At 40.2% G+C, this 22,665-nt stretch overlaps 1 protein-coding gene across 2 annotated transcripts in view; it reads left to right on the top strand.

Annotated features, from left to right (window-relative positions):
• Avl9 (AVL9 cell migration associated) overlaps positions 1–13,712 on the top strand; it is a 52,820-nt gene extending 39,108 nt beyond the window's left edge. For both annotated transcript variants that reach the window (XM_021657869.2, XM_021657868.2), the window contains 3 exons: positions 2,878–2,931; positions 3,351–3,439; positions 8,950–13,712. In XM_021657869.2, coding sequence (XP_021513544.1) covers positions 2,878–2,931; positions 3,351–3,439; positions 8,950–9,065 — 259 coding nt within the window. In that variant the 3' untranslated portion in view covers positions 9,066–13,712. The remainder of the gene's footprint in view (positions 1–2,877; positions 2,932–3,350; positions 3,440–8,949) is intronic.
• Positions 13,713–22,665: the final 8,953 nt, after the last annotated feature.

Genomic DNA, 22,665 nt, shown 5'->3' with positions numbered 1-22,665 from the left:
CTATAGTATATTGTTTTAAGCTAAAGTGAAAATATGATTTAAGTGGTGCTAGAAAGGATAAAACACACACACACTCCAATGTACAGATTAAACAGTATCAACTTCTAGATGCATTTTTGTAGGGGAAGTGGTTTCAGAACGTTTTGGAGGGAGGACGTCTATTATTTTTATATTATCTCAAATAAAATGAATAGGTTCAACCCTAACTTTAGTGAACTTTTTGGCTATAACAAAAACCTGTATTGCCATATGAATATATTAAAAACAATTAAAAAGTAGACTACATTTTAGTGCCATTTAAATGAAACAACAGCTACAAGGTCTGTGTGCTGAGGCCTGTAGAGGGAAACAGGTGAACTGGTTTGCCAGGGACGCTTGTCGTGGCTCCACTTACAACCTGGTCACCCTAAATGTCAGGCTGTCCAGTATGTGAGCCATCTCAGTCATTGCACCTGATGCTGTTAATCTGAAACAACTCTAAATGTCTTAATGCTGGTACATAGGCTTAACTAGAACAGACTTCAAAAGATAATGGTACCTAGACAGAATACATAAAGAAACTAAGTTTATGGGGCCTAAAAGCAGACTGGACTATAGCTAGGTGTGATAGCTATACTCCCATACTCAAGAGGCTAAAGTAGGAGAGTTGTAAGTTTAAGGCCAGCTTGGGCCATATGGCAAGACTTGTCTTCAAAAACAAAAATAAATAAGGGCACCAATAGGCATGCTAACACGGAAGGAGGAAATCTCATGGTGCCTCAAACCCAGACCAAGAACTTTAGGCAACTAAGGAATGCAGAGCACAGAAGAAGCAGGTTTTCCCAGGGAAGAACCCTCAAATATGGTCACCCTGAAGTCATATATGTGCAGTTAATATTATACAGACTGGGTGAGAGAGGTGTGTGTGTGTGAGAGAGAGAGAGAGAGAGAGAGAGAGAGAAAGCAATTAAAGAAATAGAGGCCATGAATTTGAGAGAGCAAGGCAAGTTACGTTGGAGGGGTTTGAGGGAGGAAAGAGGGGAATGTAATTATATTTTAATTTTAAAGGATAAAAAATCTCCTTTATAAAAGGAGATAAAAATATTTTTATAAAAGACACTTAGGAAAAAAACAAAAGAGATTTTTTTATATTTTTAAAACAAAAAAGGGCAGTTAGAGTAGTAATTAGGCAGTGATGATAGTAAATTTTAAACTTTTTCACCAGATTAAAAATGAATGATTGGGGGGATACAAAGTGAGTAAAGTATAATTGATAAAAGTTTTTAAAAAAATGAATGATGGTCTTCATTAATTATCAGGAAGCATAATTTGAAGCATTCCAAACTAATTACCTTGAGATCTGTCTGACACTTTTTAGCTTTTAGTAAGGAGCCCTCTAAAATACTAAGCATCAGACACAACTCAACCCTGAAATTAGACCTTTCTAGAAACAGAAAAAATGATTGATTAGGGATGTTTTTGTGATTTCCCAGTGTTTGATACTGAACTCAGGGCTTTGAACATATTAGGCAAGTGACACACCAGCTACAACCACGGTATGTTTGTATAATTTGTTAGATTAGACCTGCGTTTCATAAAAGAAAGAACTATTTTGTGTGCTTACTTTGACCCAGAACACTTTGCTGTCGTATGTAAAAACCACCATTTTCTAAGTAGCTGTTTCTCTTCCTTCGTAACACTGGACAGAGGGACCCTGAGTATAAGACAATTCTTGTCTATTGACCTGTCTTACAGTCTTAACTGTGCTTAAGTCTGTTGTATTAAATTAGTATTTACCATTGATATATCTTTTAGTAACGCTGCTGTTAATCCTAAACAGCTGTATACCCAAATCACCACACAGAGACTAGGATTTATTTAGTTAACCTAGAACACAATGCTGAGCAATAGTTACTCCATCCTAAACCTCCAAGCCCACATGGTTTCCTACCATTCAAATTTTACCATTTATACTTGCTTTTAGTGATATCTTAGGTCTAGTCTGTCTCTCCACCTCGTTCCAAGACCTCTCCTCCAGCTTCTGCTCTCCCTGCTTTTCTCTTCTCTCTCCTCCTCTTCTCTCTCCTCCTCCTCTCCTCTGGCTCCTTCCCTCTCCCTCCTAATCCTCCCTCTCCATTGCTCAACATTGTGGATGGTTGTTTTATTTTGGCATGTTTACACAAAGTTGAGACAGATGATGCTTAGAATAAGTATCACAATGCAATGTCTGGATTGAAACCAGAGAGTGGGAAAGAGAAATCAGCATTTGAATGAACAAGGGTAAGGTGTATACATTCCAAAAGAACATTATACCAACATAAGTCATAGATTTGGTTTGGTTTGATTTTAATAAATATTTTTTTCTTTGGTGTAGGAAATTCTTAGAAAACTATATTGCCATTTTAAGTTCTGCATTTTGAGTTGCTTTTCTAATAAACTACAGATTTTGCTGATTCAGTAGCAAATTTTCACAGACAATAGCACACACATACAGGGTGACCAGGATTAAGGTAGAGTCAGGAATGTAGCCTAAATCAGTTACTCACGTAATTTCTTGATGTGTTTTTTTAAGTCTGGGTGATATTTGGTCCCTACCCCAGATGAAGTAATTCCTATATCAGGGTAGTGTTAGCACCTCCATTCCCTGGCACACATGTGTCTGCTTCTAACCACATGAACCACATTCATTCATTGCACAAGGAAAGAAGGTAGAACTCAAAACTATTGAGTCACTTCTTGTAGAGTTCATATTCGGAATGATACACAGGTCCCCACTGTCAGTGTCAGAGCACTGTCCACTTGTGTCTTCCAAAAGGTTTACTAACAGTTCGCGTAACTGCTCTTTGTAGGTTTTTTTGATGATGTATTCATAGTCTAAACTTAAGCTTTGTTTTACAGCCATCCTTTTCAAGGCCAGTACTCGGTGTCAGACATGAAACTCAGATTCTCACAGTGAGTACTTAGAGAATATAAGGGAAAATTATTCTGTCTGAGTGTATGCTGTACGTTGCCAATTGGGTATTTTGTTTATCTACTTCCCAGTGTGTACAGCATTCTGTAGTTCAACGCTGTGTGTTTCAAAATGAAAACACTCTGTCCATATTCAGTAATACAAAATAATAGGCGGACTTGCCATTCTTATATTGATGACATCCTCTCAGCAAACCATATCTGTCAAGGAGATTTAACCACACATCTTTATGTTCTTAACTTTCACTCACTTCCCTGTTCTTTTAGTACATTCTGAAATGTATTCAGAATAATTTTACCTTTAACTTTTTTCAATACTAATTTCAGATGATAATACAGTAGTTTGGTTGTGGGTGTTCCTAAACATTTGAGATTTTTTTAAATTTTATTTCTTTTCTTAGTTCTGTTCAGAACAGTGAACGTGGCAAAAAAATTGGCAATGTCATGGTCACGACCAGCCGGAATGTGGTACAAACAGGAAAAGCCGTCGGTAAGGCACACCCCCAGCAGGAACTGCTTGTCATATGTATTCATTTTCTGACTTCAGTGTGGAGTTCACTAAAATACAGTTATAGAGATTTATGGATCACGTAATATCACAAAAGGGCTTTTGAAAGTTTTCAGTCTTAAAAATAAGAAAGGAATTTGTAAATAAGTAGAGGAGTAAAAAGAGACACCATAGATAACCAGTGTTAGGAGTGAAAGTAGTGACACCAGTATAGACTCAGAGGAACTAAAAAGCCAAAGGAAGCTTATGAATAATTTTCTGTCAACAGACTTGACAACATAGATGGACATATTGTTTGAAAAATACAAACTAATAAGGAATTTAAAATCAATAGCTGTTGATCTGCTGAAGAAATTAAGACCTGGTGCAAAGTTTATAATTTGATCTACATCCATGTTGGCTTTACTTTTCAATTCTCTTCTCTTCTTTCTCTTCTTCCTCCTATCTCTTCCCCTTACCCCTCACTTTCTTATTCTCTTCTCTTCGACCCTTCCCTCTTTTTTTTTGTCAAGACAGGGTCTCACTTTGTAGCCCAGATTGCCTCAAATTCTGGACCTTTCTGAGCATCCCAGCATCCCAGGTGCTGAGATTACAAGCTTCTCTTTGAAATTTTATTAGATATTTAAGGAAGAAATAACATAAATTATATATAAACCTTTCAGAAAGTAGTGAATGAAGTAATACTTTCCAACTCATTTTATGAGCCAGTAGCCAGTATTAAACCAAATACCCAAAGCTAGATAAATCATAGCATATACATATATTCTTCTCCACCCAGCATTATTCCATGTCAAGTCTGACTAAATTCTTTATTTCTTCTTCTCCCTCTTTTTTTTTTTTTTTGTGTGTGTGTGTGGGGGGGGTTGTTGGGTTGGTGGTTGTTTGGGTCTCACTCAGTGGTCCCGGCTACTCTGGAACTTGTATACCAGTCTGGCCTTGACCTCAAAAGAGATCTGCCTGCCTCTACCTCCCAAGTACTAGAATAAAGGTGTGCACCACCATATCCAGATCCTCTGTTCTATGTTTTTTAACTTGTTATTTTGATATAGTTTCAAACCTAGAAATCATATTAGTTACTTTTCTCATCACTTAGACCGTATCCAACAGAAGTGACTGAAGGGAGAACATTGCTTTGGCTTGTGGTTTTAAGGGGTACAGTTCATCAGATCAGCAGAGTCATGATGGAATTGATAACAGTGTGAGCCTGTGGCTGCTGCCCCTTACATCCTAGTAGACCAGGAAATAGAGAGCTGAAGCTGGAGCTTGAAAGAGATAAAACCTAGAGACCCCCACCCAAGATTACATTTCTGCTAAAAGTCCATAACCTCTCAAAAGCAGTACAACCATGCAGGGACGAACTGTTCACCCCGTGGGTGAGCCCATGGGCGACACCCATGGGGGACATTAATGTTTGAACCATAACAGAAGTAACTGTTAACTAACCCATATTAAACAAAACTTAAAAGCTCCAGTATAAGAATGCCTCATAGTGGTCTTGGTAGCTAACACTCCTTACACCTGTAGGAAGATGGTGTTAGAACTCTCTGGACTCATTTTAAAATACATAGAACACATAACCCTACCTCTAGGTTCATTTTATTGCCAGAGGAATGGAATTTGATATTTAAGCATTTATTTTTGTATGGTTATACATTTGATTTTTCTCTGGATTCTTTCTTATTTTGTTTTTTATTTTTTTATGGTTTTGAATTCTTTTAATGGAAAAAATTTAACTTCATTGAAGACAGATGGATCATTACAGTAGTGTTCCCCTTATCCAAAAAAGAGATCTGTTCTAAGAATCACAGTGAATACTCAAAAACATGGACGTGCCATGGTTTTCTTTATACATCCAACCTGTGGTAAAACATTAAAATATAAATTAACCACAAAAATTAACAGCTGTAATAGTTATAACAGTGTGTTTTAGTAAAAGTAATATGAATATATTATGTCACTCAAATTACTTTCACTTTTTCATTAAAAAAAAATCACTGTATAGCTCTTCTTTGGCATTGTTCAAATTGTCAGCTCCACTGCCCTTGCCCTTAGGGTTACTGGAATGTAGACACTGCGATACCAGCCATCTTATGGCTATATTGCTGTGATAAGTATGACCAAAAGCAACTTGGAGTTGAGGGGGTTAATTTGCCTTACATGTTCTGGGACATAGTCCATTCAGAGAAGCCAAGGCAAGAATTGAAGCCAAGACCATGGGAGGAACACTGCTTACTGGCTTGCACAGTGCCTTGCTCAGCCTGCTTACTTAAACCATCAGGACCCCTTGCCTAGGGTGGTACTACCCGCAGTGGGCTGGGCCCTCCTGTACCAATCGTTAAGCAAGAAAATGGCTTATAGATTTGCCTGCAGTCTGTTAGTTTCATTTTCATTTGCCCTTCTGGGGAAACCCGGGCTTCTGCCTGGTTGTGCTCAAGAAAAGTTAAGCAGTGCTGCGCAGGACCCGGGAGCGTTTGTAAAAGGCAGTTAGGGGTGCTGCGAATAGTGTTGCCTTCCAACAGTTTACCACCCCATTTTAAAACGGAGCCTGTGTTGATAACTGGCTCAGGGCTAAGCAGGTGACCAAACCGGGCTGGTGCCCGTGGCTTGCCCTCATCAGTGTGGGACCTGGACTGCAGTCACTTTTCCTTACTGTTTCCAGATAAACAGGGCTGCCCTTTCTCTGCTGTTTCCCACCATCACCTCTGATCTCAAGTTATGACAGAGAAGGGTGTGGAGAATATTCACCAGTGCTAGAAGTTTTGATGAAGGTCACCTTCCAGGGACTGGAGTGACTTATCCAAAACCTGGAGGTTCCTCCCATCCCAGGGCGTCCATGCATGAGTAGAAGACTCCTTACACTTCAGATGCCATTGAGTGACTCTGTGGCTCAGGGGACATATACAGCCAGCTCAGAAGGCCATGCGCATACAAGAGTACAGAGTCTCACTTTCTATTTCTTTTCTAGATAGATTCCCATTAGCCTCCCATCACCCTGGTCCCAAGCCATTTCCCTGAATGGCTTTGGGCTTTTCTGCCTTTAAAAAAAAAATAAAAATTCTTTCCTCCTGAACATCTCATTCATTTTTTTTAATTTTTATTATTTTTTATTAATTATAGTTTATTCACTTTTATTTTCTTATTAGTTACATTTTGTTAACTCTGTGTCCCAGCTGTATCTCGCTCCCTCATTCCCTCCCAACCCCACACTCCCTCCCTGGTCTCCTCCCTGCCCCTTTCCAAGTCCACTGATAGGGGAGGACCTCCTCCCCTTTCATTTGACCCTGTTTTATCAGGTATCTTCAGGGCTGGCTGCAAAGTCCTCCTCTGTGGCCTAACAGGACTGCTCCTCCCCTGGGGGGGGGTTCAAAGAGCCTGCCCTTGAGTTCCTGTTAGAAATAGTCCTTGTTCCCCTTACTTTGGAAAACTACTTGGTTACTGAGCTACCCCGGGCCACATCCGAGCAGAAGTTCTAGGTTATATCCATAGATGGTCCTCGGTTAAGTGTCAGTCTCAGAAAAGACCCTGTGCCCGGATATATTTGGTCCTTGTAGAGCTCCTATCCTTTCCATATCATACTAACTCCCCTTCTTTTTATGATTTCCTGCACTCTGCCGAGGGTTTGGTTATGACTCTTAGTGTCTGCTTTGAAACACTGCTAGGTAGAGTCTTTCAGATGCCTTTTGCGGTAGACTCCTGTCATACATTCAATGCACATTCCATTTGTCTTTCTAAATGAGGATTGATCATCTTTGCTCGTGTCTGCTTTCTTGATTATCTTCTTTAGGTGTGTAGATTTCATTATGTTTATCATATCTTGTAGGTCTATATAAGCAAGTATATACCATGTTTGTCTTTCTCCTTCTGGGATACTTCACTCAGAATGATCTTTTCTAGATCCCACCACTTGCCTGCAAATTTCATGATTTCCTCCTTTTTGATTGCTGAGTAGTATTCCATTGTGTAAAAATACCACAATTTCTGTTTCCATTGAACATCTCATTCATAATACCCCAAGTTTACTGGGTTCTTCCTCTGGGCTGGACACGGTGTTGAAAACTTTAAAGGCATCTTTACTGTCATCATTACTGTTGTTGATATTTTGAAGTGCTGCCCAACTCTGAGCTATATTCACAGCCTGTTCTGGTTTTAAGATAGAGTCTCCTTATGTAGTTTAGGCCCTGATGTCCCATTCTCTCAAATTTAGTGCAAGCCTGTAACTAGTAGCACGGTTTCTATTTCACGCTGAGGCTTAGGGAGTTTACCTTGCCATGCAACACGATCCCCACCCCCCAGAAAAAAAAGATTCCTTCTGTATAGATATGTCTAGGCTTGTGTCAAGTTAACAAAAACCAGCAACCAGCACACTTTGGGAGTCAGTCTGATAACCAGGTGTCTACCAAGCGACTAGAAAGCAGGAATGTAAGCATGCATACATTAGACAAAAGGAGATATGAGGAGAAACAGCTGGAAAGTGTGATGGGCCATCACTACTTAGAACAGCCTAAAATTTAAAATTTACAAATTATGTATTTCTAAAATATCTCATTGAACTCTTACTACCTGAATATTATTCAGATGATAGGGAACTCAAATGCAGGAAATGATGCCACAGATAGGAGGACAGCTACATGCTGTTGATTGAATCACACACAGATCTCTTCACCCTTTTCTATAATAGCGGTTACTAAAGTAATTTCACATTCACAGCAACTTCAGAGATAATATTCTTTAATACAAGAAAGACTTGAGGCCTGCAAGGCTCTAATACTTCTTTGTTTGATGTAAGTTTTAAATTCTCTTCCAGTATGTTACTATTCTTGTAGAGTAAGTAAGTAGTTACTCCACATTTAAGGTACAGAGAACTTGTCTGTATGTTTGTGTGTGTCTGTGTGTATGTGTTTTCTGACTGTCAGTCTGTCTACCTGCCTGCATGTGTATGGTTATGTGTAGTTTGTGTGGTACCCACGGAGGCCAGAGGCGTTGGATCTCTGGAAGTTGGAATTCAAAGCAGTTGTGAGTCTCCTGATATGGGTGCTAGGAGCTGAACTTGGGTCCTCTGGAAGAACAGTAAACAATCTTAATTCCTGAGGCATCTCTCCAGCTGAATATTTGACTTTTTAAGCTCTCCAGATAATTTTGATCTGCAGTCAGTTGATAGTGCTATGGATGTAAAATTGTGTTATTAACCCCCAGAGAAAGCCTCGTATGAGTTCCTATGGTAATACATTACTAAGTTTCCTTTAAGATATTCCCATGAAAAGAGATTATTTTGAACTAAAACTTTGGTGTTTGTCTTAGTAACTAACTATATCATTTTGCTATGTTTCAGTGGGTTAACCTTATTCATGTTTGTTGGGTTTTCATTGTCTAACAAAATATTAAATACAGACTGGAGATGTGGTTTCTTAATAAAGGATCTGTCTAAGTTCCAATTTTAGCATGCAAAAAAATTTAACCAAGCATATACATTTTTCTTTTACTTTTTCACACAGGCCAATCAGTCGGAGGAGCCTTTTCCAGTGCAAAGACAGCTATGTCTTCATGGCTATCTACTTTTACCACATCTACCCCTCAGAGTCTTCCTGAGCCACCCAACGGGAAGCCCTGAGTCCAGAGGCAGAAGCTGCTTTGTTGTCTAAGGTGTAATGCTCCCTTCCCATCTGCTGCTCACAGGGTCTCCTCCTCTGTTCATGGGTCCATACCCAGGGACCAAGATAAGAAACTGTTTACATGGACGGTTGCACTCTGTCGAAATGAATGTTGCAGGATGCTGAACAGATGAAATCACAACCATAGCAAAAATAGTTTTCCAGGTTGGGGGTTAAATTAACTACTTTTACTTCGTTCTGAGCCTAATTAATGTACAATGAACCTAGTGAATTTTAAGTTCTGAGATTGTACATTTGTTTACTTAGAAGAATTTTTATATATGTATATTTTGTTCTATTTTGCTGTTTAAATATTTAGATGGTTATTGTAATTTATAATGACTAAAATTAAGTTATATTGCTATTTTACTTTCTCTGAAGTTAGCCCTAAAATGTACTTGTAAGTGTAGGGACTATGCATTTCAGCCTATATTACCTTGCTGAGTTCTAGGGTGAACTTGTATGGGGAGGAGGGTTGGAGGGGACTGTCTACCCACTAAACATATTTACCAGCTCATTTCTTCCCAGAGCTGTGAAAGTCAAGAGGGAAAAGCTCTGAGGATAAGATATCATTTTAGATGATTTTCTTCCTGACAGAGTTGTTGTGAAGCAGTAAAGATGCCACTGTGCTTCCCTCCTACTGTCAGTGAACATGCAGGGAAACAGCAGTGGTGGCTCAGCAGCACTGAAGGGCTGGCACATGTCTGTAGAGCGGTACCTTAATGACCTACATGCTAGTTTGAGCAACTCCAGTTACATTGTAGTCTTAGCACTTTGTTATCTAAAATGTGTGCCTTGTTTCTTCATGTGAATGGTTGTCCATTGGATCAGCATAGATCTACAGGCTTTCTCTTAGTCTTATTCTGCATTGAGCCTTTCAGAAGCACTTGGTCCTCCTACTTCCCTGATTGACAACCCTCCTTTAGTCAGTTCTGCTACCTTCTAAAGAAAAACAGTGACTAGTAAAGGTTAGATATAAGCCACATCTTAGCTTACATTTAGAAAACCAAGAAATGGGCCATGGAGATTATTTCATGAGGGAAAGTGCTTACTGAGCAAGCATGAAAAGCTGAGTCTAGGTCCTGAAACCCACATAAAAAGCCACATCTGTAATCCCAGTGTTCCTACAGTGAGATGGTTGACAGAGTCAGGAGAATCTTCTAGAAGCTCATGAGCCAGCTAGCTTCAAATGTGCAGTGAACTGGCAAAAACAAGAGAGAGCCTGCCTCAAAACAAGGTGGAAGGCAAGAATCAACTCTTGAAAATTACCCTCTGACCTCCTTGTGTCATGCACATACTTTTCTTCACATATGTGCACACACACACACACACACACACACACACACACCTCTAATGAAAGAACAGTACGAAGCAAAAGAATGAACCCACACCCATCTCATGAGTCACTTGTTTGGTAAAGTACAACTGGTTTCATGTTACCACAGGCATGAATTTTCCAGCCTCTCATAGCTGGGTTCATGTGTTTGTAATGTATAACTGCCATTTGCTTTTCAAGGGATCCTGAATGGGTGTTCTCAGGGAGTACTAATGTCTTCAGTAACAGAAGGCATGTGGAATAACCATTATATCTACCTACATATGATTTAACAAGCATTGGGAAAATAAGCGGTCTAATTAAGGACATTGATTATATTTCATTTATCCCTTATGAGATGCCCTAAGGACTATGAAAAGAACATAGGGCGTAACCTAATATTTTTTAAACTTTGCAAGTTGGATTTTCACAGAAAACCACAATATAAAAACTACTCAAACTGAGCATAATAACTGGAGAGGATCCAGTGATAACAAATTAATTGGTTAATGGGAGACCACCATTAATTTGTTTCAGCCAGGGAGTATTTGAAAAGAGAAGAAAGTAAAGCCACACAAAACTGTAAAAGGCACTTTAATCAATATTATCTGAGACTATTGTTAATTTATTCTTAGATGTCATTCCATGTGGATGCAGCATGATGATACGCCCATGGTAGTTGACATTGTTAGGAGCCCTGCCTGGGTTACCCAGTAAGATAATGATTCATTCTTTAGTTTATACCAGGTTTGTATGTCTTGGGGAAATGTCTGCTGACACTTAAACAAAAGCAATGCAATACTCACCTTGAAATATACTTGGGAAAAAAAGTTGGACGAAAATTAACTCTGTTTTTGTATCACACTCCCTACTTGAGTGTATATGGGTCCCCTGCATAGGGTCTGACAGTCTTATCACATAGGTCTCTAAATTGCCAGCCTCCTGCTTCAATCTCAATAGCTGGGTTTTTAGGAGCACAGCACTATGCTAGGCCTGAGTGTATATTTTAAGTGAACCTTCACTTAATATAATTAAAAATATAACTCTTAAAATGGTCACTTAACTATCTTTCAGCATAAAATAACTTACCTTGGAATATAAACATTTTAGAATGGTCAAAGACCATACACCTCCTCCCTGTAGGTTTTTGACTTTTCAAGGCTAAAGGCCATTTTGTTGTTGACAGGGCCACTGCAGCAGCCAGTGTAATGGAGAACAGAAGATAGAGCCCTAGCCCAGTGAACCCACACATACCTTGTCTGCATTTTAGGCACCAGTGAAAAGACTAACTCTGATAAGTAGATTCCCTGCAGTCACTGGCATGGTAACCCTTGAATCAACACCAGGCCTTTTGACTACTGCCAGTAGAGTTGTGGCTGTTGGAGACCACACTTTGTTCAGTGATCGCCAGTGCTTTTGTGTCTAAGAACTGTTTATAACTAGACCTGAGTGAGTGATAGTCAACCAACACTTGTCAGATTCAGAGGGTGCAGACATTAGTGGTAGCTGCACTGCTGTCCAGGTGGTTTTGAGGAAACCCTTTATGATCCTAGTGTAATGACAGTGACTCAGAATTAAAGCTGTGAGCCTGGACTAGATTAGTAGAATTTCTGAACCTGCATGTAATAGAGGTGTAGGACAATTGTATAGTTGTATCTGATTCATAACCAGTATGAATTGTCCATCCCTAAATCCATTTGTGACTCACTAGCTCACAAGCCTGAAATCAGTTCTCTCTTTTTGCATTAAGAAACGGTTGGCTTTATTTGCGCAGCAAAGTAGAGCTCATGAAAGGACTTCCTCAGGACTTCCTCAGCACTTCTCCTTTCCAAGTTTTGTACTAAAGAGTTACTGTTTTTTAGGATAGCTTTCTTTGGAAATTTAAGGAAAAAGCAAATTAGGAAAAACAAAAATGAGAAAGTATTACATGGCTGAGAAATAGGCACTTAAATATAGGCACATCAGTATTTATCTTACTAAAGGTATGAGGTTAGAAAGAAGTTAGGATTGTAATTTGTTATTGGCATTTCTCATTTAAGTGATAACATTCTTTTCTTGGTAGGCAGGTTATATTGAAGCTATATATTCTATGGAGAAAATTTTATGGAAGTTAACCTCTTCCTCCTGTGGTGGTAACTTTGGAAGTCCTGCATGCCAGTGTCCTGATGTGTACCCACAGGCAGTGTCTGCTGTAACCTCCACAGAGGGCAGCCTGTTAGCATAGAAGCTGCCTGCACCACTTGTTAAAGTATTGGGGCATTGCTTGGGATTCCTGAAACAGCAACATTTCCACGCCCTGGTTCTTTAATGAGAAGTGGCCCAGGATTCATGGCTCTGCACGCCATCTATTGGTAGCTTTAACTATGACAGAATGCTCCCCAAATCACTTGAAGATGACTATCATTCCTCATAACATAATGTGCCACTAGGACTTTCTCATTCCAAGTCTTCTGACTTCATTACTTTGGAATTGTTTTTCCATAGTTTCCAACATTCCACAAACTTTTTTTCAGAGACAAAGTAATGTGTGTGTGTCTTTATTTTTTTTTTCATATAAAATAACTTCATAGAAATGACTTCCTATCTACGTTATGAAGAAGAAACTAGCTCCCTTGTATGGTATAACACTCTGAAATTAAAATATTGTGCATGTGTAAGGGGTTGGATATATTTTATAAAACTCTAAAAACATTTGTATTTCTGTGCTGTTCAGAAATTTACCTTTTTACTTATACTAATTAAAGATATAGAAAACTATATATTTAAATCATGTAAATGGAACATAACTTAAGGGGGTTTCCAATCTTATTTTTCATCAGCTTCTCACGCACATAGTATGCTGCTCAAGTTTCTTTTTTGTGTATTATAAACATTTGAACATTTCAAGTCAGGTACTGAGCCAGAAAAGGTCATTGAAGTTTTCAGAAAACTGCTTAGAAAACATTTTATTTTCTTGAAATACTATTATTTTATAGCTGGAAAAACAAGATTAAGTACTACATGTTTCAGTCCACTTGATCATCAGCTTCTAAATTTAGGAAGCATTTGATTAATGACTTGGTGAAGGCACTTAATGGTTGGAAAATAGTTTTTAAGGAAGTTTAGCTATAGCACATATTTTATCAGAGATTTGGCTTCTCTTTCCTAGCTTTGTAGTTTGTGCCGGTTCATTTCTGTTGTCATTTTTAAAACATCCAGGTTATAAATCATGTCTAATCATGCTGAACTGTAGAACTCCTATTGTATCTTTATTTTAAGCAAAACCTGATAATAAAATCCTGTTTCTCTTGCACACACTATTGATCTCCTAGATTTATCTGTGTGCTGTCTGTAATTTTGGCCTTCACAACTGGGCAACAGTGCATTCTTCATTGTCAAGAAAGCAGCACATAGGTGAGCCAAAGGACTTGATACCCTATTTAGCCTCCTCCAAACATTCCTTATGATGGCACCCTAGTTTCTAACTGGAACCTCTGCAGGAAGAGCCCTGTATATTATCTGTGGAACTCTGAAGGCATGATGCTATGTAACTACTAAGCAGGTTTGTGATGTAATCACCTCATGGACAACACCAGGGAAGCAGTTGCTGCACTAAAGCAGTCCATTTCTCTACTTGGATTGGTAAGGTTCAGAATATTACACTGAGGAGTCCAAGCACATTTTCTGTACACTGTAGCTCCTTTAAAACTGTTAGACAAAACAAGACCTTTGTGATACAGTTCTTGGAATAAACAGATAAATGTCCCTTCCTTGGGGATATGTGAGTGATGATGCTAGGCTAAGTGTTCTTTCATGTGACATGTGAGGGTTTTGGAGATGTTGAGATGACTGCTACCATTTCCTTCCTCTTCCTAATGACTTGCTCAATCTGAGTCTTTGTCCCAACCCAGATAAGAGCTGCCTGTCTTCACTCTGACAGGACAGTACAAGTTACAGTTAACCTAATCTGGTAGTGTGTGGAACAGACATGACCTTGGAGTCAGGTCTTTATGAAGGATAACCTAAGGTAGTCTATTCAGGGTTGTAAAACACTGACAAAACTACTGACCTGCCTGCCCAGTGGTAGCACATGCCTTTAATTCCAGCACTTGGGTGGCAGAGGCAAATGGATCTCTGATTTCAAGACCAGCCTGATCTACAGAGCAAGTTCAAGGACAGCTAGGGCTGCACAGTGAAACATTTGTCTCTAAAAACCTAAACAGAAAAAAATGCCCATAGTCTTGTGTTCACACATGAACACCAACAGGCACTCTGTCTTAAACTGTGTTGCCATAACAAAATACCCAAAATAGTAACTTGTGAAGAATAGGAAGTTATTATTCATCACCCTAGATGCCAAAAATCCAAGATCAGGTTGTCACTATGTCCATTGTCTTGATAGTTCTTTCAAAATGGCATCTTAATGCAGCATCCCCTAGAGCAGTGGTTCTTAACCTTCCTAATGCTGCGACCCTTTAATACAGTGGGAACCCCATCCATAAAATTATTTTTGTTACTTCTTTATAAGTACTTTGTTACTGTTGTGAAATGTAATGTAAATATTTTTTGAGATAAAGGTTTGCCAAAAGGGGTCATGACCCCACCGGTTGAGAATCCTGATCTAGAGGAACAAATAATGAGCACAAAAGGGATTAGAAATAATGGTTTTTATTTTTGTTGTTGTTTTAATACAAAGAAGCCCAACAGTGGCAGCACACACCTTTAATCCCAGTACTCGGGAGGCAGAAGGAGAAGGATTTTCTGTGAGTTTGAAGCCAGCCTGGTCTACACAGAAAAACCCTGTCTTAAATAACCAAAAAGAAAAGAAAGAAAAAATGATGGAAAGACTAAGCTTCTCCATTCTGCACTGTTTTGTAAGAGCTTGAGGACTGTGCCTAAGGACTGTACACTTACGCATTCCCAATGGGGATTGACCTGCAACAAGATCTTTCAACTGTAGCACACATGGATGTATGTGTTCTGCATGTGCTCTATGTTTCTTTGTCATTTTGTTTTACAAATATTTCATGTAATTCATTCTTCACAATGTCTTGAAACTAGCTTTTTTTTTTCATTTAATTATTTTTAGTTATGTGTATACTGAGGGGCAGGTGTTCACAGTGCCATGTCCATTGAGGCCAAAAGAGGGAATCCAGTCCCCCGAGCTGGAGTCACAGGTGGTTATCTGAACCTGATGGTGAGAACCAAACTCTGGTCCTCTGCAAGTGTCATATGTCCTAACTGCTGAGCCTTCTCTCCAGCCCATGAATAGATTTCTAAATCTAGTCATATTTACCCACTAACATTCAGACTTTGTATTTTATTTAAAGAAGACTCCTTGCCCCCAAGATCATGAAGATCTTCTACAGTGTTGTAGAAGTTATTTAGTCTTGCCTTTCACATTCAGAACTACCTGGAATTTCTTTAGAGCCGTGTGAATACAAGCTGTACAACAAAGATAGTGTATTTTGCTGCTTATTTCTCTGAGTAAGAACTCCCGTGGAGCTAACTTCTCATCACTGTACATTCATTCACATGCATGAGAGGAGCTTAGGATCGGAATAAGACTTAAAGAGTCTTAAAGACTTAATTCAACACTTTTACAACAACTTAATTCAAAATTTTTCTCATTTTGTTTCAGGTCTTGTATTACCTCAGTGCCACTTTGTGGAGATGGGTAAAGGGACATCGTTTGCTGGCTGACATCCTCAAAGTCAAATAGTCACACAAATGGCCAGTGTTTCTAAAACTGGCCTGGGCTGCCACAATCTTTGAGGGCCTTTTAACTATACCAGAGCCTTAGTTTTCCTCTAGGAATCTGATGATTACTTGAAAGTCACTGCTAACACAACCTGAGGCCCTCAGGCTGCATACTGAGGTCTGCCTTCTTTGTTTAGTATTTGAGTATCTGCTGTGTGTCATGCATGTTGCATGATAACGTGCACTATCTCTGGCTGGGTATAGCTTGCTGCCATAGATTGCCAGTTGGCCAGAGCATACTGACTTGTGAGCCAGAGTACTAAGCCAACATATCTTCTGGGGGCTATGGGGGAACTATTGGTCAGGGACAATTATGTGTCTTCCCCTGTGAGCCTGAGTCAGCCTAAAGGTTATGAGTTTTTGCATGGAGGAAGTTGAAGATGAACTTTTAAGACACTCAGGACCCTACAACTCTGAGACCAGCAGAAATGAGGACTAGGAAACGATATGTCATGGAGAAATCAAATGTTCATGGTGACAACAATGATCAGAAAAGAAATGAAACCTGAAAATAAGGCCAGGTAAGGACAAGCAAAGTCCCATCAGCTAGTCCCATCAGAATGTAAACAATGTGAAAGGTAACAGAGGTTTCTAGGGGCAGGCAGCATCTTAGGGAACTTCGTCAGGAGCTGGTCACCAGTCTGCTTTCACTGAACTATTAACTTCAGTGTTTCCCAGATGGCCATCTCTAACTCATCCACCATCCCAGCCTTTTCCACTGGCCCAATCTCAGCTTCCCACCAACCAAATCAAATCACCGGTGTCCCAAACCAGTAAGTCCAAGAACAAAACTTCCATGACTCTGTTCTCAGTCAAAATCCAGTCACTGAGAGAATATTGCTCCTCCGATTTCCCCAGAGGTTAGAAGGTAGGGTGACTGATGAATGAAAAGGCACTGTAAGCCATTGTAGATGTGGGGACACCATATTGAGGACTCCTGCATCTGGTCCAGCAGCTGTCTGCAGCAGAGCAGAGACCCTAGAGACATGGCTCTACCACTTACTGATATGCTCACACAGAAACTTCATCTGAATGCTTTACACTGGGGGTAGTTTGCCTGTGTGAAAAGTCCATCTACAGCTATCATCTGGATTCTTCTATCCAACCTAATCCATAGCCTGTTTTAAGCAGGAGCTTGTACTTCCTCTGGGGAATAAAGTGAGGAATAGACAAAGGAACAGTAACCTTCCCACCTACCTGGGCCAGCCCTGCCCCAGAAAGCAGTCACTGAGCGCTTTGCAGAGCCCTGAGGCACCATTCCCAGCTGCCCTGGCCTGAATTGGTTCTTTGTGTGATAGCATCCATCTATTTAGAAACTGAAGCCTCTGCCCTAGATAAGTCATCTGCGTTTGCTGTGTGCTTGCGAGATGGAAATTCCCAGGTAGACTTTTGACAACACAATCAGTATTTTTTCTTATTTAAACCACAAGGCTAGAGCCAGGTTTAGCTGTATAAACCTATAACCCCAGCACAGCAAAGTCCAGAAAATTGTTTAAGGCTAGTCTGGGCTACATAATGAAATGTCCCACAAAACCTACAAGACTAGTAGGAATTAAAATGGAATTTTTTAATCTCAAATGTTCATACATGCATGTGTGTGTGTTTTAGCAGCGTTTGAAGTGCATTTTTTTTCCCAATTGGGACATTGTGGACAATCTTCAGGTAGACAAGAACATAAGCATTCCTTAGTGTTCAGCAATGGGAACACTGTGCTTTGGGCATCACTCGAGTGTGGCCTAGGGTTCATGTACCAGGACCTTGGTCCCCAGCTGATGTGGAGCCTAGATGATGATAGTTCATAGGGGCTAGACTTCTGATAGCCATAGCCTGGCCTCAGTTCCTGTGACTCACTAGGCACAGGGAGTGCCCACCACAGGTCCACCTTCCCTGTGAAGGACAGAGAAAGTCTCTTCTGAAGCTGAGCCAAAGCAAATTTTCCTGTCATCTGTTGGGTCCTGTGGTCACAATGAGTAGGTAAGTAACACACGTACGCACACACACACACCCCTTCTGGTAGTTCCTTTTTGGCCTTTTAGCTACCTTTTAAAGATTTGTCTCTTTAAAGATGTGCTCTTCACCCAATGCTATGGGCAGACTTTCTGGTTTTGCCAAGTCAAAGCATACACGATTACTTAGGGATGGGGATGTACTCTGAAAAAAATTACTCTGTTACCATGACAGCATCAGAATACTTGCATAATCCTGTGAGGTACAGCCTACTATCCTCCCAGTGTGTGTAACCACACTGCTAACTGTTTGCTGGTTTGAGATACTTGAGTGTAGCTTAAACGTACACTTTTCCTGCTTCAGCCTCCTGAGTGCTGGACTTAGCTGGCTCTGCTCTGTTTTCATGACTGACATTGTAGTAGCATTGGCATCATCATAAGCATTTATTTCGATGACTTCAGTGTTCCTCAAAGGCAAGAGTTATTTTAGCTCCATTATACACATGTTGGAAACATGGTCCCATACATGACCTATCGATGTAAGAAATAGAACTTCAGTGTTGTTTTCTATTTGGGTGGAGGTACTCACACATGACCCAGCGCACATGTGGAGGTCAGAGGACAACTGGGAGTGGAATCCAGGAACTGAACTCGGGTTATAGCCCCTGCATGCATTGGGATTGTATATATTCCTGCATAGTCATAAACATTAAACATAAACATGAAATTGATAACACTCAGATATTGATCTTACTCCATTTTTGCCACATGTCTCAGGCCCAGTAATTACAATTTTACTTTCAGGTTGATTTTCTTTTTTATTAAGATTTATTTATTATGTATACAATGTTCTGCAGGCATGTATACCTGTATGCCAGAAGAGGGCACCAAATCTCATTACAGATGGTTGTGCAATTACATGTAGTTGCTGGGAGTTGAACTCAGGACCTTTGGAAGAACAGCCAGTGCTCTTAACCTCTGAGCCATCTCTCCAGCCCCTTCAGGTTGATTTTCAAAATTTGCTTTCACATATGGAAGAACATGTAGTATTTGTCTTTCTGAGTCTGCCTTGTTTTGCTTAATATAATACCTTCTAGTCTATGCATTTTGCTACACATCATGGGGTTTTAAAAATACAGTCAAGTAATACTGTTATGTATGTATGCAATGATTTTTTAGTCACTTACCTGTTCATTTGTACCTAGGTTTTGACCCCACATCTTAGCTGTTATGAAATAGTACAATGCATGTGGGCAGGCATGTACCATCACAGCAGCTCCTCTGTCTTCAGGTTTGATAATGTGTGTAAATTTGTGTGTCCTGGTATTTGGTCCATATTGATTTACAACCATTATATATTTACTATATTTAGGGACAGGGTCTCATTATCTAGTCCACGTTAGCTTCTGCCTTGTGATTGCTCTATACTGCTTCCTGAGAATCAGTGTCAGGTATGAACCATCATGCTCTGCTTCTACTATCTTTGATTAATTTATTCCTTGCTCATTATACAGTGGCCTTTGTCTTTCACTGAGATCTGTTTGGTCAGATAAAAGTGCAGCCACCCTGTTGGCTTTAGAAGTTCACTGCCATGTGCCTGGAATATCATTTTTCATCCTTTCTAGTTGTGCCTTGAATCACTACTGAATTGAGTTCCTAATAAGAAACTTCTGGATCTAGGGCTCTCTTAGTCATGGTTTGTAAGGTAGTCTCATAGTCATAATTGCTCCGGTTTTTGTTTATCTCAGATGTTTTTTTGTTTTTCCCCATTTTTTTTTTTTTTTTTTTTTTTTTGTAGACCAGATGACTTCAAACTCTCAGAGAGCTGTCTGCCTCTACCTTCCTGGTGATGGGTTTAAAGCTTTATGGCACCACACCTTCATTTCTTAAAGTTAACCTTGCTGGGTAATTGTTTCTGGACTTGAATGTGTTTCATTCCTTCTAGTACTGTAGGATTCCAGCCAAGAAATCTCTTTAGTCTAACAGTGTTGCCTTTAAATGTGACTTGCTGCTTTTTGAGATTTTAAAATTCCTTTTTCACACTAAACTTCAGGCAGTTTAACCATCATATGTCTTGGTGAGCATCTTTTCTGGTCATGTGTATTTGAAATTGTACAATCCTCCTGTACATGAATGTCTTTTTTTTTTCCTTAAAACTTAACATCGTTTCTTTTGAATTATTTTTCTAACATTTCATCCATTTAAATTCCTCTGGAGTCCCTTGCCAAAGAGCTACGATCTTTGGGGTGTCACACTACCTTGTGTTCCTACATAGGACAGGCTTCTTATAAAAACTTAAATCACTTTATTCATGAGTGTTTTCTTGGACATATATAAGTACATCAGATGTGTGACTAGTGCCCAGCAGCAGACACTGGATCCCCTAGAACTGGAGCTACAGACATTTACAAAGCACCATGTAGATGCTGGAAATCAGAGCCAGGTCCTCTTCAAGAGTAACAAGAACTCTGTTGAGCATCTTCCCAGCTCTGTGGGTATCAGGAACCTGGGGAAGGGGAGTGGGTGGCCACAGAGCTCATGCAGAATCCCGGCAATCAGACTTCGCAGAACAGACTCAAGATGCAGATCTAACTTTATTGTGTAGCCTTTGTATGACTGAAGGGCCCATCAGACCATCCCATGCTAGCCTCGAGCACCAATGGCAATTAGTAGGTCTAACTATAAGTAAATGTTGGGGTTGGGAGTTTACCTCAAAAGACTTCCATAAAAGAGGGGGAGCAGTCACTGGCCTAACCTCAAATCCATTCTGAGACTTCACTAGGAGTCCCTAGTAGATCAACACTGTGTGTAGTGGATCAGGATAGTTCCAGGAGCCATGAGAGCCATCAGCGTCATCAGAGCCATTGGGGCCATCCGAGTCCCTGCTGCCTTACTCGCCATTCTCTATGGGCCTCCATAAGCCTTACCTCAACACAAGCCCACCTTTAACATTTTTATTATTTGTGTGTGGGTACACAGGCCACAGCATACACGTGGAGGTCAAAGGACAACTTTTCAGGAGTCAGTTCTCTTCTACTACAGGTTCCTAAGACTGATCTCAGGTCATCAGACATGCGAAGCAGCGCTTGTACCCACTGAACCTGAAGCACCACTTTATACAATGAGGTATCAGTTTATTATACAATCTCTAAAAACAGAGACCTTGTAGCTTTTGGGGGAAGGCAGAGGTGTCTGTGATTAGCAGTTTTGGACACTGGATTCTGTCTTCACAGATTCCTTCTAAACCAGTGGTTCTCAACCTTCCTAATGCTGAGACCCTTTAATACAATTTGTCATGTGTGTTGACTCCCAACCACAAAATAATTTTTGTTGCTACTTGATCACTTAATTTTACTAGTTAGTATCTGTAACATAAATATCTGTGGTTTTGGATGTTCTTAGGTGACCCCTGTGAAAGTGTTGTTCAACCCCCAAAGGAGTTGCGACCGACAGGTTGAGAAATGCTGTTCTAAATATGCTGTTTTTCTTGCCCTATTGCCCTGGTTAGGCCAAAGAAGACAACCTGTGTGTTAACGGCATGATCTGGAGCTTTCTATTTAATTGTTAATTATGTTGGCCCCTGAGGTCTACTTACTGTCTTTTACAAGCAGACATTCTCATACCCCAAAATGACATTGGTAAACCTTGCTTCCAAAATTATCCCTGATTGGCTGAATAAATGCCTACAAACCTGGGCAGGGCAGAAGTGAGGAAGGCATAGCCAGTTTCAGGGCTTGAAGGTCAGAAAGATCAAGAGCAGGGGAGACAGGGTGAGATCATGGGATTTTACCACAGTAATAGAAACCCTAACTAAAATATGCCTTAAATATGTTGTATGGCTAGTTTTGTGTCAAATTGACACAAGCTAGAGTCATAAGAGGAAGGAGCCTCAGTTGAGGAAATGCCTCCATGATATCCAGCTGTACGGCATTTTCTCAATTAGTGATCAATGAGTTATTGTGGGTGGTGCCACCCCTGGGCTGGTGGTCTTGCGTTAAGTAGGTTGAAAAAAGCATCAGCCAAAGACCTTGCATAGAGAGGACCTAGACCCCCTGTTCAGTCTCCATGTGTGTCCTCTAATGAGAAAAGAGACAAGTCTCTGACATGAACTCACTTGCCTGCTTCCGTGATCACTTCCTGGTGGGGCAACCTAGCCAGCCCACACAGAAGACTCCAGGCAGTCCTGATGGGACCTGACGGGCTAGGGTCAGACTGTAGGAAAGGAGGACTTCCCCTATCAATCAGTGGACTAGGGGAGAGGAATTGGGGAGGACGAAGGGAGAGAGGCAGGAACCAGTAGACAACAGAGGGGGCTACAAACAGAGGGGGACACAGTGAATAAATTGCAAATAATACTACTAAGAAAGCAGGCTGAGCAAGCCATGGGAAACAAGCCAGTAAGCAGCACTCCTCCATGTCCTCTGCCCCATTTGAATTCCTGTCCTGACTTCTGTTAAGTGAAGAACAGCAATGTGATAGTGTACACCGAATTAACCCTTTCCTCCCCAACTTGCTTTTTTTTTCATGGTGTTTTGTCAAAGCAATAAAAACCCTAAGCAT

This window comes from Meriones unguiculatus, chromosome 3 (assembly GCF_030254825.1).
Source record: "Meriones unguiculatus strain TT.TT164.6M chromosome 3, Bangor_MerUng_6.1, whole genome shotgun sequence".
NCBI lineage: Eukaryota > Metazoa > Chordata > Mammalia > Rodentia > Muridae > Meriones > Meriones unguiculatus.
Note: the sequence above shows the minus strand (reverse complement) of the source record. Positions and strands in the feature narration are given on the sequence as shown.